At 42.4% G+C, this 19791-nt stretch overlaps 1 protein-coding gene across 1 annotated transcript; it reads left to right on the top strand.

The window, feature by feature from the left end:
- Window positions 1-427: 427 nt before the first annotated feature.
- Window positions 428-18318, top strand: LOC308170385 (apolipoprotein B-100-like). The gene is made up of 26 exons (XM_080545173.1): window positions 428-555; window positions 1455-1493; window positions 2027-2139; window positions 2266-2411; window positions 2560-2707; window positions 3226-3378; window positions 3854-3978; window positions 4072-4157; window positions 4501-4951; window positions 5113-5230; window positions 5344-5490; window positions 5964-6175; window positions 6391-6610; window positions 6714-6887; window positions 6991-7194; window positions 7309-7476; window positions 7597-7802; window positions 8231-8413; window positions 8532-8662; window positions 8892-9093; window positions 9519-9691; window positions 10175-10344; window positions 10739-10860; window positions 11048-11421; window positions 11694-16399; window positions 16927-18318. Exons 1-26 carry the CDS (start codon window positions 498-500, stop codon window positions 18049-18051), a joined length of 9954 nt encoding a protein of 3317 aa, XP_080401299.1. The 5' UTR covers window positions 428-497; the 3' UTR covers window positions 18052-18318.
- Window positions 18319-19791: the final 1473 nt, after the last annotated feature.

The raw sequence follows: 19791 nt of genomic DNA, 5'->3' as shown, positions 1-19791 counted from the left end.
TGCAACATTTTAGTATGAACTGTAACAATGATTTTCTTGTGTGAAAATCAATAAATGCATATCAATACATTGTACGACAAAGATCCATATAGTCATGCTATGAAACAAGACAAAATCTATGACTTCAGACATTTTCAAGAGATTTTTCACAAGACTCAGCAAGTCTGTTGTAAAACCCCAAATGAGTTGTCTCCAAAACAAGAAAGAACCCATTTTAAATCAAGTGTTTAAAACAGTAAGGTAATCGAATGCAATCAGAGAGTCCCATCAAGTCCATTGCTGACTGACAAATCTTGGGAGTGTTTGTGAAATGGGTTACCTTTGGCCTGCCACAAGGACTGGCTGAAGGACTTTGGAACCAAAGCAGCACTTTTGCAACCCAGATGGGTTACAGTGAGTATAAAGTATAAAAGCCAAAAGCCAACGCCAAAGAATCAGTCTTCAATGAGAGAGGACTCTCCTGTCCCAACAGCTTCCAGAGCTACATCCAACCCATCATGGGGGATTCTAAGCTCTGCCTTTTGTTGCTGCTGCTGAGTGCCTATACCTTGGCCCGTAAGTACCGCTGAACCTCCATACAGATACATGTCGTACTATTTTGAAGTCCTTGTTTAAGTGTTGCAAAGGAGAAACAAACTGTCTGTGTCCACTTAAAAAAAGCACAGAGGACGAAATAAGCCCAAACATATTATTGTTTTTTTCCATATATTTTTTTGATATATCATTTGTTGTATCTGTCATTGATACAAGCATAGTGAGTGTAAGCAGCTAAGTTAGTTTATTGTTAGGAAATATCAAGAGCAAGGGTCTATAGTATAAATGTTTAGTATAGTAGGTATTTAGTAGTATTAGTATTTAGTATTTAGTATGTTTGTTTGTTTTCTAATCTGATTTGAATCAAACCCTTTTCATTTTAATGGGTGATGGTGGGATGAATGGTCTGTTTGTTAATCTGCTGATAATTACATATTATTATAATTATTACCATTATAATTATAATAATGATTATTATTATTGTTATTATTATTACATATTATATATAATATGTGATAATAATAATAACAACAACAATAATAATAATAATAATAATAACAATAATAATTATTCAAATTGTAATAGTTATAATAACATGTAATTATAATAATATATAATATAATTACAGTATATATAACAAATGCAGTATCTGCTTTGTATCCTACTCTACTATATTCTACTCTACTATATTCTACTATATTCTATTGAATTCTATCACAATGTAATGCTCCATCTAAAAATAACCTGATACATTTTTGCATCTGATCACTAGTGAATGTATCTTGATATTATGGATGGCTACAATATTGAAAGTCATTGTCTGCATGTACTGTATGTCCCCGATCGAACCCAATCAAACAGGTTGATATATATATATATATATATATATATATGTAATTACATTTGTTCTTATTTCACAGAGCAAGATGGTGCAGAGGGACAACCATCAACATGTCCTCGTAAGTTACATTTGGATTCTTAACTTTTATGATTATATTAAGTTTATAAATGTTTAAAGTTCATATTTTATTATATTATATATATATATATAAAAAAAATTTTTTGAGAGGGTGGGAAAAAGTAACTATCAATATAACATGAACATGTAGATGATTTAAAAGCAGCCTTACTTTCAGCCAACAAGCCAAGAGAAATCTGTATAGGCAAAATGTTACAGGTTGAATCTGAATGTTGCATCAACAAGGGTTAACAAGGGTGCACAATGATCACACACTGAACTTCATGGCTCTCAGCTGAAATGTGCGACTTTGAACCCACACTGATGAGATCACCATTCAGTATCATGTTGTCATGTTCCCTTGGTCAACACTATCAATTTATTATGCAAAAAGCAATTCCAGAGTCCAGAACTACTTATCTCACAAGAGATAAGTTGTCTTTAGACATGTCCAATCAATATTTATTGCTATCCTTTTTTGGGAAATCATTTTAATTACAACATTACAACTTATTCATCACCCCCTCTCTTTAGTGGCCAAGAGATACAAGAACTTCAGGAGGTTTGTTTACCAGTATGAAGCTGAGACTCATAACGGCGTGAATGGAGCTTCCAGCCTCAAAAATGGCCCAAAAGTTACTTGCAAGGTAAGTGTCACTGCTACACAGCCCACAGCCCTCTGTTAACTCTCCGGGGCTCTTATTCCATTCCCCTACCTCCCTCTTAAAGGGATGGTTAAAGGTGACAGTTTCCTCATTTTCTCCCTTCAATAGGTTGAGATTGAGGTGCCCCAGACCTGCAGCTTCATCCTGCGCACTACAGAGTGTTCTCTGAGCGAGGTCATCGACGTCGGTGAGGAGGGAACCCCGGTGTTCGGGCCCGCTGCCAATGCCGAGGCTTTCCAGGTTGCCATGGAGAAGTAAGTAAATCATGTCACTTTATCACACAAGGATTCTCTGACATATACCATTGATTTATCCACCTCTATTGTAGAATAAGGCCTTGCCATACCATAATCATGTACAAAAGAAATTGTTGACTAAAATCTTCCTTCCCTTATTTACTAGAAACCCCCTGAAGGTCCTGGTTGAGGGACAGAATGAGGTGAAACTCTTCCCTGAGGAGGATGAGCCCACCACCATCCTGAACATCAAGAGGGGAATCATCTCTGCCCTTCTTGTCCCTGTACTTGAGGAGGAGAAGAACAAGGAAATGGTAAGAGCTGCGTTAGTTGGCTAGCTGCTATTTCCACTCTTAACAGCTCACCGCCAGTCGCTAGTACAACAGTCATCAATCGATATGTCTGTGTTTGTCACGGCAGTTGGATTTGGTTAGTTATACTGATTTAATCAAAGATACACAAATTGGGTAATAAAAAAAGTTATGATGACCCAATCGAGGGTAGTAAATACTGAACATCAAGTTCTCAGAATGACTGTGTTTTCAGCTACAGGTCAAAGTCCTTGACAGCTTTATCTTTAGTGTGGCTCCACCTGGCACTCCATCACATTGGGTTCATTATTCTACATCAACAACAGGGTGTCAGTGCAATAAAAAATGTGTTCTTAACTGACCCGCCCAAACAAATAAAAATATGTTGTTGAATAGCTTTATTGGTGTGAAAAAAAACAGTATGTAAAGTATATGTGTGCATCTGTATTTCCTCTCCTGAAATTCTTCCACATAAATGTTCTTTCAATCATCTTTCCCTCAACACATCTTATCATTCTCAGGCCACCATACATGGTGTCTGCGATACCGACTTCACTGTTAACGTCAGGGAGGACATTGCCACTGATGTCACCATCACCAGGGACTTGTCCACATGTGATAGCTTCTATGCCCAGAGGGACCACACCAGCCCCCTGGCCCTCATCTCTGGCATGGTAAGAGCCTGGACAATGACTGTCCATATTGTAGCCATCCATAATATCAAGACATATTCACTAGTGATCAGATGCAAAACTGTATCAGGTTATTTTTAGATGGAGCATTACGAGAGACAGAGACAGAGAGAGAGAGAGAGAGAGAGAGAGAGAGAGAGAGAGAGAGAGAGAGAGAAAGAAAGAGAGAGAGACAGAGACAGAGACAGAGAGAGGGAGAGAGACAGAGAGAGAGAGAGAGAGAGAAAGAAAGAGAGAGACAGAGACAGAGACAGAGAGAGGGAGAGAGACAGAGAGAGCGAGAGAGAGAGAGACAGAGACAGAGAGGGACAGAATTCAATAGAATATAGTAGAGTAGAATACAATGCAGATACTGCATTTATGTCATAAACCCAATAGTATTAATTTGTCTGAATCCCCATTATCATGATAATTGTTTACCTGACAAGACATTTTTATTGCATTTCCCTGTCAACAGCAACACCCTCTGTCCAAGCTGATCAGCAGCACCCAGACTTGCAACTACAAGTTTGACAACCAGAAAAAACACATGACTGCTGGAACCTGCACCGAGAAGCATATCTTCCTGCCTTTCTCACACCAGTAAGTCCTCAAAACACAAAACCTGCTGTTCTGGTGAATAGCATACAGCCAATAGGTCATTAATCATATTTTTGCTCTTTTTCCTGAATACAGGAATGAGCACGGTGTTTCATCACTGGTGAAACAGACGTTGACTCTGCAGGAGACCAGCAAGATTAATGACAGGGTTTTCGACCATAGTAAGTATTCTCAATATTGTTCTCTGGACAGTTCCTCTTTACCTAAACCATATACTAGTGTATGTGTTAGGCATTTATTACCTACATTCATACAACCCTTAAAGAGGAAATCTGAGATTGGTACATCCATTTTTAGATTAGATTAGATTCATACTAGTAGTACTAGACAACGAAATGCAGTTTAGCATCTCATCTCTCTTCTTTTTTTTTTTTTTTTGCGATTGATTCTTGAAGAAAACGTATAAACGCATCATGAGCATAGTTCAACCGTCTTACCCTGAAATCCCCAAATCGGTTGTCTCCAAACCCCATTAATTAATTTGTTCTATTTCCATCTCTTAAGATGAGGCCAACCTCAAGACCCTGGCTATGGAAGCTGCTGAAGACAAGGCTCCCATCCAGACCAAGGATGCCGTTCTGGCCACCCTGAGTGAGCTGAACACCCTGTCCCAGACCAGCCAAGGCCACCAGCGTGCCAGCACCTTCCAGCGACTTGTGTCTGAGCTCCGTGGGCTGAACAGCAACTCTGTCCTTCCTGCTGTCCGTGACATGTCTGACATCTCTTCTCCTCTGACCTGGCAAGCCCTGGCACAGTGCGGCACTCCAGAGTGCAGCAGTGCCATGTTGATGCTCCTCAGGGAGTTCCAACCTGACTCTGCTGAGGTCGACGCTGTCGTCTACGCCTTGGGACTGCTGCCCAACCCCTCTCGCCTCCTGGTCAAGGACATGCTGGCTATGGCTCAGTACCAGCAGAGCAAAGCCATCATGTATGCTATGAGCAACACCGTCAGGAAGTAAGTCAAAATGTATATTTGTTTTTAGTATTTTTAATGGCGAAAAAGAAAAGCTCATTGCTTTTGATGACTTTATAAACATCACTGGTGGTGACTAGTGACTGTGTTGTGGATAAGTATTGTACTCAAAATGTTTATTACCACCCTCTTTTTGTTACTAGGCTCTACCAGTCTGAGGGCAAAGTCACCCCTGAGATCACTGCTGTGTATGAGTTCATGGCCAACCTTCTGGGAGCTGATTGCGCTGGTGAAAAGGAGCTAACCTTCCTCGCCTTAAGGGTATGTAAAACTGTTATGTCCATGCACTCTCTAGAAGCAAATAGCATGGAAATGCAGTTGCATTTTATTCATCTTTATCTGACTCTCTCTCCTTATTCAAAATTGTCTCCCAGGTTGTTGGCAACATGGGAGAGGCCATGGTAGCTGCAGAGCCCGGCATTAAGACCACCCTGCTGAAGTGCATGAGGCAGCCTGCCACAACGTTGTCCGTCCAGCTGGCTGCCATCCAGGCCTTCAAACGGATGCCTGTGACTGATGAGGTAAAACTCAACAATAGCAACTTAAAAAATATGTGACATATTCTAATGCTTTGGTCCTCATGTCGGGATCCAATGTAATGATTGGACTTTTCTTTAGAAAAATGTGAATACATTTCCGCATTGTTGAAAATCAACGACACATCGCTAGTCAACTAACACAGCTTGTTTTGTGAGCCTGCTAACAATGTAAAGTAGTGTTATAGTTAACTAGGTAGCAGTGGGGATTACTCACCCAATCCATTGGTTTGCAGTAGTTTGGCTCGATTAGCGAGTTTGTGTTGTGATTCTCAACGACATTGAAACGTAGTTCCGTGTTTCAAAAGAAAAGTCTGAACATTTTGATTGGTTGCCGACATGCGGACCAAATGATCAGATTGTGTCACATATAACTTGTTTTCTTTAAATGTACCACTGTACTGTAAGACATGCAAGAATATACAACTGATTGGCTGCCATTTTGTTTTCCTTTCAAGGTGCGCTCTAACCTCCAGAGGGTCAGCCAGTATGCCAAGGGGGCGGTGCAGAAGCGGCTGGCAGCGTACCTGATCGTGATGAGGCAGCCCGAGGCCAGCGACCTGGAGCTGGTCAAGAAGATCCTGACCCAGGAGTCAAACATGCAGGTCAAGGCCTTCGTGGCTTCTCACATCTACAACATCATCAACTCCAACGATCCAGAGACCAAAAAGTAAATATATATATATACCCATTTCAATTAATGAATGTACTTTCATATACCAAAAGAAATGTAAGCATTCACTGTATTATACTTTGCTTTAGATAAATAGCATATACAGCAGTATATATACGGTATATTAGAATTTAGAAGATGAACATAATATTGATCCACCAGAATTAGTTGCTTGCTTTAATCTTAATCTTTAATGTTTCTTTTCTCTTCAGGTTGGCCATGAAGATCACAAAAGTCCTGCAGGACATTGATGTGGCCACTCACACTGAATTCACTTCAAAGTCTCGCAACTACAAGATGGAGGCCTCCCTGCCAGGCCTGCAGACCGGCATGCAAGGAAACATGATATTTGATCCCACCAGCCAACTGCCCAAGGAGGTCATGCTTGAGACTACATTAAAGGCATTCGGCTACGATCTGGACATGTGGGAGGTATGTAAAAAAATAAAAATAAAAAGTAACTTGTTATAACAGTCAATTTCTGATTTCACCAGATCCACTCTTTGTATTAACCAACATTTGTACTGCTCTACAGGTTGGCATGGAGGGTAAAGGTTTTGAGCCAACCATTGAAGCTCTGTTTGGCAAGAACGGGTTCTTCCCAGACACTGTGTCAAAGGCCATATACTGGGCTGGAGAGAAGATGCCAAGCAAGGTCAATGACCTTCTGAAGAGCTGGGCTGCCCCCTTGAAGAGCGAGAAAATGAAGGTGACTACCATCATTTCTTTCTCTTCAAAATCTGCAATTTAAGTTTTAAATTAATTTGCTGTTGTGGCCATCATTAACTACTGTATATCAAACTTGTTTTCAGGTCCCAGAGAACCTCATGAGGGAAATTGTCCGGAACTTCAACAAACTGGCAAAGGACCTGCAGGCCCAGGAGTCCCCTGAGGCCATGGCCTACCTAAGCATCATGGGAACTGAGCTTGGCTACATTAAGGGTGGCGACCTGAAGCAAATTGCCTATAACGCAGCAATGTATGCTGAAATCTTCATGAAGACAATTCCAAAAGAGGTACTTCACACACACAGACATCTTCCAATACTTTATAAATCCCTTTTATTGTAAGCTATATCCTGCAGAAAGAAAATGGATTTTCATCATAAGACATACATTTTCCGTTTTCAGGTCTTCCAGGGGTTGCTAAAGGGCACTGACAACGAGCTGTTCGCCCATTACATCTTCATGGACAACAAGTTTTCCCTGCCAACTGCCTCTGGTTTCCCTCTGAGGTTTGCTTTGTCCGGTACCTTCGCCCCTGGAGCCAAAGGAGCCATCGACCTTTCACCATTCAGGGTATACATCCCACATTCTCTGTTCTACAAAGAAACTCAATCCAGGTTATTTAAAGACAATCTATTTCTGTATTTTCTTTTCTTCTTATGTGCCTCTTACCACCAACTGTTTTTTTAACAGAATAAAGTATCCTTCATGCCCTCCGTGGGAGTGGAGTTTGTGACCAAGATGGGAGTCCACATCCCAGAATTTGTTGTCTCTGCTGTTGAGATGCACACCAACATTTACCACGAGAGTGCTCTCAATGCCAAGATCACCCTGGACCAGAACCAGATCAAGCTGTCCATCCCTGCCCCTGAGCGCACGACCCAGCTCTTCAGAGTCAGGTAAAAATATAAAAAGACCTGGATATGTACATAAAAATGTACCTCAAAAAAACCTTCATATATGTGACAGCAGCTGGTGAAACCGGGAACAAGTCGGCAACTGACGGACCGTTCTGACCTTTATTCTGTGAGTAATCCCCACTACAAGTTAGTGTACAGTAGTGGGGATTACTCGCCGAATCCATTGCAAATGCAATGTTTTGGCTTGACTAGCGAGTGTGTCATTGATTTTCAACAACGTTGACATTTATTTACACATTTTCGGAATAGAAGTCTGAACATTTTGATCGGTTGGCGACTTGTTCCCTGGTTGGTTTCACCAGCTGCTGTCACATCATTTGATATGTTTTTATTCAGGAAATAATTGACTGTACCGATTAACACATGCGTTAACACATTTAGCATCTTCTGTACTACTCCAACAACAGCAACAGAGTGCTGACAGTCACCTCAGGTCAGACCACTCTGATCCCCCCCATGGAAGAGGGCCGGACCAACGTGGTGAGCTGCAGAAAGCTCTTCTCTGGAGTGGAGGCCTGCACCACCGTCCGTTACTCTATCGCCAGCCCCAACGGTGCTGCTCCTTACTTCCCTCTCAACGGAGAAACCAAGTAAGTTCAAATCTGTCAGGAGATTGAGTGTTAAGTGTAAGATATTAGCAATATTTGCACCATATTTGAAGTTTGAACATGAACATCCTACTTATGTAACATGGTATCTCTTGTTAAGGTTTGCTGTGGACATCCAACCCACTGGTGAAGTCACGGAGTACACTGCCACCCTTGCTTATGAGCTTCTCGCTGAGGGCAAAGAAAGTCGCCAGAAGGTTGATTCTCTGAAGATGATCCTGAGAGCAGAGGGTATGAGCATTTTTTAATAATAATACTTTTCTCTGGCATTTTTCTTCCTTTCTCTCTGTCTCTCTCTCTTTCTGTCTTTCTCTCTCTCTTCCTTTTTCTCTTTCTCTCACTCTCTCTTTATTTTCCTTTCTCTCTCTTTCTTTCTGTCTCTCTCTCTCTCTCACTCTCTCTCTCTCGTTGTGTTTCATATGAAACAAGTAAACTAATCTCTGTCTCTTCCTGGATTTAGGTGCTGAACCCACTGAAGCCACAGCCACCATGAAGTACAACAGGAACAGGAACACCCTGTCCACCAGCATCCAGATCCCAGACTATGACGTGGAGGCTGGAATCAGAGTGGGCCTCGCTGACAGCAGTGCCAAGGGAAAGTCCATCACCATTGAGATCTCCAACAAGAACATCCCTCAGCTATCTCTGATAGGTCGTGCCAAGTAAGTACACACAAGCTCCCCATACATGTGGCACCGCCACATTTATTGTTCAGTTTCTTTATATTTTTCTTATATTCTTATATCTTATATTGTCTTTTTACATATAAAATGTTATTGATTTTTACCTCAGGATTTCATCCATATAGATTCAGACAATGTAATATATATTTTATGATATGTAACATACTATACATAGTCAGTTTCTATAATACATGTTGTCAACACATTGTATCACTGTATTTACTTATTATATTTGCTTTTATTCATTGTCATTTTTATTTTCTTACTATGCTCCTTGCTACTATACTTGCTGTATTTTTAATAATGTGTGTAAAGCTCTTTGAATTGCCCCTGTTGTATGAAATGTGCTAAACAAATAAACTTGCCTTGCCACTAAGGGACTATCATGGTTTTCTCTCCCACAGGCTTGACGCCATGACTGATGGCCTCCTGCAGGTCCGCCTGATGGTGCCGTCTCTCCAGACAGACGCATCCCTCACCGCCACCATGAGGAACTCAGAGGGACTCACCCTGGAGATCCAGAGTGACATAAAGCTCCCAGAGACCTCCTCCGTACAGGGGGTTATCTTCAAATATGGTACATTGATCATAAAAAACACATAAATGCTTGGCCTTTATTCTCGAGCTTTTGACTTCAATGAAATAGACACGTTTTGAAAGTTTAATGTACAGTGCAGTAATAATATATTGTTGTAGATTTAATTGATTCTTGTGTAGATTATATGGAATTTAGGATGAGCATAGAGAGCTTGTGTCAAGTGGCTTTTCAAGGCCTTTTATTATAATAATTGATTACAACAAGGAAATACAGAAAATTGAGATCTCCCCACATACGCACATCTTCCCTCTTATATAGTCCCATTGGATTACATAAGCCCACTGGGGGAAAAAACTTCCCCATCTCACGACCTTGACTCTACAACGTATCATCAACAGGAAACCCTACCCAATCTGTGAACAAGAATGTTCAAGAATTTAAATTGCACAGCGCTGAAATAGAGAGACATTTTTCAGCATATTTGATATAAAACTACAACAATATCATGCTGTCTGTCTTTAGCTGAGGACCAGGTCGAAGTTCAGCTGATGTCCGACATGAGCTCTGAGATCCAAAACCTGGTCCCTGAAGCCTTCCAGAGCTGGCTCCAGCAGCTGGCTGAGGACATCCTGGACCAGAAGGTGGTCAAGACCGACATGAAACTGCGCCACATCTTCTCTAAGTCTCTTGAGGTAAGAATTAACACTGTGTATTTTTCATAGCCTATATATTATTAGCCTCATAGCATAATTGCCTATGTAATATTTTGGCCAAATTGAGATATCTGCCTAACTCTACTCTCCTAACACTGCTGATTTGCTGTGCATTATGGCCTATGCCATCAGCCTATCAGAATGCTTGCTACATTAAAAAATCACTATCTGCCCAAGTCATCTCTTTGACATAGGCATTTTTGACACTACATACAAAGATGGCTCGGCTGACCACAAGTGATGTATGACTTAGGCAATTATGCTATGAGGCTAACGATATTATTATTTACATACTTGTTTTCATCATTCAACTACAAGTCAAATACAAGGTGGAGAAAGAAATTAATTGGTGAATACAATGCATTACTAACAGGCAGGCAACATTTGGCTGGACAAGATCACCAATGATGTTCGTTTTGTTGAGACCCTGAGGAACAACGTGCCAGAAATGCCAAATGACATGCCCTCTATGCCCGAGAAGCTGTTCCTGAAATCGTAAGTACATCTGAAAGCATCGCCTCTTGAGTGGTCTTTTCATAGAGTTAATGCTAATCTTCAATACAATGTCATTGTCCATAACAATGTCTATAGCTATAGCTACTATAGCAATAGTCAATAACGGAAAGTAATTCCCACTTTCATCCTTTACTTTACACCTCTGCTTCATTCATTGCTTCAACAGTGAGAGCACATTTAAATACCAGTTCAACAAGAACCGTGTGACCATCACCATCCCCGTGCCTCTCGGAGGAAAGTCATCTGAGGAACTGAGGATCCCTCGCAGTTTTGCGACCCCAAGGCTCGCTGTGCCCGAGATTGGCCTGATGCTTCCTTCCCGAGAGATCCAAGTTCCCGCCTTTTCCATTCCCTCCGACTTCGACCTCACTCTGCCACTCCTTGGAATGGTGGAAGTGTCTGCCAAGGTCAACAGCAACTATTACAACTGGGAGGGTGCCGTCTCCGGTGGCAACAACAGTGTGGAGTTCCCCAGCTACATCGCCCAGTACAAAGTGATGGCTGACGGTCCCATTGAATTCCTCTCTTACACATCTGAAGGTAAACTTTCTCTTTACTTTTGTAATGACCTTAGTTATGTAATGGCACATTGTATTGGCAAATTCAAAAGGTTGCCAGTCATTTTCATAGGTAGGTTGTCTTGTATTTAGGTTAGGAAAATTGTTATTCTCATATTTACACCTCAACTTACATAAATACCAGAGAGGGTTAAGATGTTTGGTAGTATTGTATATTTTCTAGGACTTGTATAATTGTATAACTCACCTTAAGTGGGTCAATATGACTGATCTACATTGTGTGTCTTTCTACAGGAACTGCACTCCTTGCTGATACCCCAGAGGAAACTTTGAAGGCCAGCATTAACGCTTCCCTGAGCCACAAGCTCATCGACACCAGCTTTAGCATTGTGGAAACTGTCAGTGTTTTAGACAAGGTGAGAGCAACAGGCAACCACAAGATTCAGGCCTTCAGCCCTCTGGGTCTGCAAATGTCCCTGGACGCCACCTCCCAGTTCTCCCTGGCCTCTGACATTTTCATCGGAGACGGTAACATGGATGGAAGTGTGACCATCGGACCCCTGTCTGCCAGCACCACCTACTCTCAGTCCTTCTCTGTTGAGCCAATGAAGAAAGAAGCAAGAGCGGAGTCATCGCTAAGGGTTAACTCCCCGATCGTTGATATCGTTAACAGGGTCAAGGCGGGGTATGCTGATGAGGAGCTTCTGATTGAGTCTAACACCAACATGAACAATGGTCCCATTAAGCACACCACCAAGTTTAACATTGGCTATAAGGAAATGCAGCTTACAGTCCAGTCCGACTCCGTGACCAAGGCTGATGAGAGAATGCTCCGTAGCCAGGTTGACTTCACCGCTACCAAGACCGAAGCCACCATCCGGGTAGAGAACCAGGCTGACGATACAGAGAACCGTGCCTACTCCCTTCTCTCCGGGTCCCTGAACCCTGCGGGTATTGAGATCAACGTTGATGCCTCCATCAATGCCTTCACCAACCATGCCTCTCACAAAGCCACACTGACGCTGAACAAGGAAGGCCTGGCCACCAGCTGCACCACGACTGCACAGAGAAGCCAAATGACCTTCGAGAATGTCTTCCACGGCGGAGTTGATACCACTGGGGCCAGCATGTCCATCAAGACCAAGGGAGCCATTCAGGAGAACAGCGCTGAACTCAACGTGGAGGGGAAAGTTGGAAGCTCAGAGGTCTATTTGAACAGCATGTACAAGGGCAGCCTCTTTGATGCCAACACCCGGAACAGGGTGAACCTGAGGGTCAATGAAGATGGCTTGGCCTTGTCCAACAACTTTGTTGCTTCCCTGATGGACATGGAAACTGAGAACGCGCATTCCCTGACTCTGACGTTCGGAACGCTGACTCTCCGCTCCAAGACTGATAACGTCATTAGTGACAGGAACACCTACAAGCATGACATCACAGTGGACGTGCAGGGCTTCGATGCCTCTGTGAATGTGAACAACGACATCAGGATCATGGATGTCAACCTTGTCAACGACGTACAGTTCAAGGCTGAACGCTACACAATGGAGCTGACTGGCAGCCTGAAGGGAGCCTATTCGGAGGAGGAGCTGAAGCACACCTATGAAATCAGCTTTTCAGATCTGACTGCCACCGCTAAGTGCAACACCAATGGAAAACTCCTCGGGGCTCAGATGACCCACAATACTGACCTGGAGGTTGCAGGTCTGTCTGTGAAGTTCAACAGCGCAGCTAACTTCAACTCCCCATCTCTACGTCTGGATAGCACTGTCCACACTGTTGCTGAGCCCTTCACCCTCAACATTGACGCCATCTTGAACTCAAATGGAAAGCTGAATCTGTATGGAAAGCAGAGGGGTGAACTGTACAGCAAGTTCCTTCTGAAGGCAGAGCCCCTAGCTTTCTCTCACTCCCACGAATGCAGGGCCTCAACCTCCCACCAGCTAGAAAACGGAGCCTCCGTTGAGACCAGCATGGACAACAAGTTCAACAGTCTGGTGACTCTCGGGGAGCAGACAGTAACATTGAAGATGACCTCCAAACTGAACAACCATGCCTTTGACCAGGAACTAACTGCCTTTAATAACCTTGAAAAAATGGGAATGGAAATGACAGGAGCTGTCTCCACCAACATCTTGACCAAAGCCAGTGAGAATCAAGAGTACGCCATCTCTGGGTTCCTGAAGTACGACAAGAACAGTGACAGTCACTTCCTTCAGATCCCATTCATTGAGCATCTGCCTGCAGTCTTCGAACAGATCAAGAACACAGTGGTTGAACAGATGGACAACAGCATTGAACTGTTGCAGAACATTGACACCAAGTATGAAATCAAAGGCAAGATTCAGGAGAAGATGGTTGACCTGAAGCATGTCATTGACACCTTTGACATCAAGTTGTTTGTTCAGGATCTGAAGAACTTCATCAACACCATGGCAAGTCACGTGAGCAGATTGATGGTCAAGTTTCCCCACGAAGAAATCAGTAATATGCTGAAATCAATCAAGGACACTATTATTAGATGGTTGAAGAAATTTGATGTTGCTAGCAAGGTCAATGCAGTTTACAACAAAAGTGAGGAGTTGCTGTCCAACTATGAGGTTGAGAAGATGGTCGAGAGTGTCATGGATGAGGCTGTGGAAATGATGAAGCAATACCATCTCAGAGAGCACATTCAGTCAACTATTAATGTTCTCAAGTCAATTGACATCGAGGCACTACTTAGCAAACCTGTGAATGCATTTGTTTATCATCTGAATTCCTTTGACTACAAGCAAATGGTTGATGACATGAATGTCTATTTTGACAAACTGATCCAGACAATTGAGTCTTTTAATTATGATACATTCACAGAGGATCTGAAACAGAAATTCACTGAGATGAGCAAGATCCCATGTTTTGGAAAACTCTACGCAGAGTTCAGAATTACCTCTCCTGACTACAACCTAATGACCACTGCTGATCTGCAGAACTCTACCACTACCCCAGTGACACCTGAGTTCACAGCGAACATCAACTCTCAGGCCACATCTACCTGCGATCTCCTTGCCTACAACCTGGATGCCTCCGCTCACATCGCTGTGCCCAAGATGAGCCGCCTCTCCCTCTCTGAGAACGTCAAGGTTGTGCACACAGCTTTCTCTGTGGACCACCAGGGAACAGTAACCCTCTATGGAACATCAGCACAGGCCTCCTCCAAGACCTCTGCCAAGGCCACAACTGACCCCTACACCGCTGAGCTTGTCAGCAATGCATTCTTTGCCACAGAGAGTGGAGTGTCTGCCACACTGGAGACTTCCTATAATCACAATGTGAACCTGCCACTTCTTGAAATCTTCAGCGAAACATCCATGAAACAGAAGGCTGTTGCCCTTGTTGAAGCAGGCACAGTCACTCTGACCGTTAACAATGAGGGTAGCGGAAAATGTGATATCCGGAATATGTGGATAGATGAGGGAACCCACGAGAGTGACATGGAGGTTGTCATGAATATCGACACTGTCAAGTTGACCTTCACTGGATCAACAGACAGCCATGACCTCAAGATGAAGCAAAATGTGAAGGCTGAAATTGACATTTTCCGTCACATCACCATTGAGGCCAATGCTGAGACAACAGCTCCCTTCATCACGAGCAGTGTTGCTGAGCTGAAAGGAGAGGCTAAGTTGCAAGATCTGAAAATGCAGGCATCTGCTTCCCACAATGCAGTACTGATCGGTAACGTTGACGGAACTCTTTCCAACTCCATCGAAATTCTAGTGACTCCCTATGAGCTTATGTTTGACACCAAGAACAAGGAAAACACCAAGGTTACTCTTCCATTCAAGCTATCTGGAAAGGTTGATCTCCAGAATGACTTTGCTATTACCCTAAACTCTGGGGTGCAGCAGGCTAGCTGGGTGGGTCTGGCTCGATTCAACCAGTACAAATACTCCCACGACTTCACACTGGACAATGGTGAGAAGGAAATTCAACTCTTCGCACAGATGAATGGAGAAGCAAACCTTGATGTGTTGACGGAACCCTTCACCATTCCTGAGATGACCGTGCCATTCCTTGGTATTAAAACCCCATCTGTGGAGGATTTCTCTCTATGGTACGACACCGGTCTGAGCCAGCTCTTGCTCACAACTCAGCAGACCCTCGACATGGATGCCAAGCTTAAGTATATGAAGAACCCAGAAATGTTCACCATCGACATCGACGTGGAGCCAATCGTCAACGCCATCAACAGGAACTCCAGGATTCTGAACAAGAACCTGGTGGCTGGCAGGGATAAGGCTGTCGCCTTCCTCACCACCTCTATTGACCAAGCCAAGGCAGAGTATAAAAAACACAACATCGAGCTGCCCAAAGCCCTCACAGTTCCGTCATACAAAGTTCCAGTGGTGAACATCGAGGTGTCTTCTTTCACCATTCCCCTGCCTGACCCCAGCCTCATCACAATGCCTTCCCTGCACGTACCATCTGCACTAAGCAAGCTTACTCTGCCAAAGATCACTCTGCCAAAAATGCAGAGGACCATTATGATTCCTGTCATGGGTGACCTGAAATATGAATTCTCCATGAAGACTGCTGTGCTCACAGTGAAGGCCGGTGCTGGCTTTATCAATCAGGATGATATCGTTGTCCATTTCGACGCCTCCTCATCCTCTGAGTTTGATGTTCTGACTGGCAAGATCGAAGGCACTACCACTTTGAATAGAAACAACGGAGTGAAACTGGCCTCTGCCCTGTCTTTGGAGCACACCAATGTCGGGAGCAAACATGACAGCACCATCAGCCTCAATAATGAAGGTGTGGACGCCTTCATCACCAACTCAGCTAGGGTCACCATTCATCCGTTCCTGGCTCTGGAGTTCAATCAGGAGCTGTTTGCAAATGCCCAGGAGGGCCTCATCGTTTCCCTGTCTGCTCCGCCTCCGGCCGGTCTGATCGGATTCCAGCTGCAGACCAAGCGCCCAGCTCAGGTGAAAGGAAGACTCTACAGCCGCTATCCGGTAAGACTCATGTTTATTTTATTCCCTTATCGGTTGACACTGTACATTAAGCCTTTATGAATCCCAAAAGAATACCTCAATATGTGACAGCAGCTGGTGAATGCAGGGAACAAGTCGGCAACCAACCAAATGTTCAGACTTTTATTTATATATCAACGTTGTTGAAATCAATGACACACTCACTAGTCAAGCCAAAACATTGCAATGCAATGGATTCGGTGAGTAATCCCCACTACTATCTAGTTAGTGTAGAGTAGTGGGGACTACTCACCGAATCCATTGCATTGCAATATTTTGGCTTAACTAGCGAGTGTGTCATTGATTTTCAACAATGTTGACATTTATTTACATTCTTTACAATAAAAATCTGAACATTTTGATTGGTTGCCGACTTGTTCCAGCGTTCACCAGCTGCTGTCACACATGTCAACCATGTACCCAAGAGCATGCCACATTGCTACATTCTGCAATGTTTTTACACTAACCTATATCTGTTTCTGTTTTTTTTTTTTTATTCTCTCATGCAGTCTGACCCCACAACTGATGTGGATATTCTGGTAGTCAAGATGTCTGTGATCAACTCAGAGAAGCTGAGCGTTAAGACAACCTGGAATATGGAAGGGCCGTATGATATAATGCTGGGAGTGAAAGAGAAGGTGCCCGCCATTATGTCAATAGTGACTGATAGAATTCGCAAAACATACAAGGAGATCACCAGATTGTCTAAAGAATTGCCTATTCCCAACTTCCCTGTTGAGCAGATCAAGGAACAGGGTGAAGAAATGTACAAGAGGGCTGCTGAACACATTGCAGCTTTAGACATTAGTGACAAAATCGTGTTTGTCCTCCAGGAGTACCAGAAGAAAATTCAGCTTCTGCTCGATGCTGCTCTAGAGTTCTTAAGAGAGACCCAGTTCCAAATGCCTGGAGTTCAGGGGAAGATGTCCGGACTTGAGGCCTACCAGAAAATTAGCACCTTTGTCACTGAATTGGCTGCGGAGGCTATGATTAAGGTTCCACAATTCTTTACCTCCCACAGTGAAGCTGCTCTTGATTATATCAGAAACATAGAATTCACTCTTCCTGGCTCCAGCCATGTTGTCAGCGGGGCAGAAATCTTGGTTGACTTGATGGCCTTCTCTGAGAAAATCCGGGACCAAATGGTTGTCATTGTGAAAAGCCTGGGGGATATCAAGCTGGAGGACATTGTTGAGAGGCTGTCTGAATGTCTACGCTTCAGTGTTGAGAAAAGTGAAGAATTCCTAGTGTTCCTGAAATCTCAGGATGTAGAGAACCTTTCCACTTGGATGAGTGACGTCTACACTGACGCCATCAACTGTCGGGCCCTGTCTGATATCAGAGTGCAAGTTGGTGAGGCCAGAAGAATTGTTGAAGAATACATCAACATTGTCAAAACCAAGCTCCAAGACCTTTTTTCTGACATGTCCTTTGAGCAGCTAAATGCTGACATCCAATCCTGGATTGATTCCATGGTCAAGCGCTTGAATGCCTTCCACAACAAGGTCATTGCGTTCCTCAAGGAGATTACCAAAAATGCTGAGTCTTTTGTGAGTGTGAGTGACAGACAGATGGACATTGACATTCCTCTTCCATTATTTGCTAAATCCTTCAGCAAAATGGTCACCGCATAGACTGAATCGTAAGCTGCTTTGAACATTATCCATTAATAGCATGTTTGGAGAGCTCTCAATTGCCTGTCTGAAATAGCTAGACATGAAAAAATAAATTCATCGTCTCTCAACATGCAAAAAATGCTGCGTATGTTTCCATTACTTTTTTGTAAATTATTAATTTAGTTTATTATATACAGAAATAGACTGTTGATCTTTACTCCCTTTGTGTCTTGTTATATTTAAAAACTTTAAGGAAAAACATTAATAAAGAAAATGTTTACTGCTGATGACAAGACTATTTTTTTTATTTCACTCAAGCACTTTTTAAATAACTTAAGCTAATTTGAATAGGCTACAGAAGAGAGAAATGTAGTCAGGAGGTTGGTCAGGGGTTACTTTTCACAATACTATTTTTTCCCTCAGGGGGACGCTGTTCAGCGGTCCAACAGTCTCAGAGATACACACAACTCTATTGTTACCTTTTTTGAGAAATAGACAAGATGTTTGTTTAATATGTGGATTACACAGCCTGAGTCAAATCAAAATGCCTGCCTACCAGCCACAGCAACAAGGACAATGTGGGCCTATAGTTTATTTCCCAACATAATCTCTCACCAGAAGATTGATGTCAGACTATATACAAAGCAGCTTCTGATTTGTAGCCATCATTAATTGCCATTCAATGTTTTACAGTCAGCGACATTTTTTATTTAAAAAATTATACCCACCCACCCTATGTTTGAGTGGTATCCTGTGGCCTAAATATAGAGCAGAAATAAATGACCTCATTGCCACTGTGTCCCTCCCTTACCCTCGATGAACAAACCGATGAGGCTGGGAAAAAGCTGAGTCACTGCAATATCCATAGGCCTTGTTGAAACCATTAACCCCTTCTAATGGCAGTAGAGATGTGACACATAGACACACATAAATTACAAACAAATTACAGACGTACAGTAAACACACATACAGTAAACAAACATACTTAACATTTGAGCTTCTTGAGAATTGTCATCCCTCAAAATAGTAGATGTTTTCATTCCACTCGCAGTGGTTTGAATGTTTTAATATTGTACAAAAAGTATTGTACAATATTGTACAAACTTGTACAAAAAGTTTGCTATTGTTGTTAGCTGCACATGTTTCAAATATGTATGTTATAGAAAAACAGTGGATATACTGCAAGTGAAATATATATGAGTTAATATGAAAAGATGCTGTACTATAATGACATACCTACTATATGTCAATATCTCTATAATTCACAGGTACACCCTGTCCATATGTGTCTCCTTGTTTTGAAACAAATGAATGCTGCTGGATGAAATGCAGAGATGGAGACACATATTGATTTGTGTATTGATTGTTGATTGAAACTTTCCATTTGTTTTTCTTTCAGTACCATTCAGAGAATCATAGTGTAGTTAGTTATGATTTGGCCTGCAATGGAGTGTGTCCTGAACTCTGATGCACAATGTAATATAATCTTACTTACTCTTTTAAGATTGTACCTAGGACTGAGTGGGGTTTTTAGTTTAGTTTTTTTAAACAATCATTAATAAACAAGTTTCCTTTACTGATTAATTTCTATGTGGGGAAAAAACAACATTGTTGGGGCCTGAAGCCCAATTGGGGTCCATATTGTATACCACAAGTAATAATTAGTCAGGAGATCTTGAGTAGTATGTAGAGTAGAAATGTTATCGTTATAACCATTCTACCATTTATTTATCACTCTTTTTTTCAGTAAATATTCTA

Source organism: Nansenia antarctica, assembly GCF_963989245.1.
Source record: "Nansenia antarctica genome assembly, chromosome: 1".
NCBI lineage: Eukaryota > Metazoa > Chordata > Actinopteri > Argentiniformes > Microstomatidae > Nansenia > Nansenia antarctica.
This window is presented reverse-complemented; position numbering and strand designations above follow the sequence as displayed.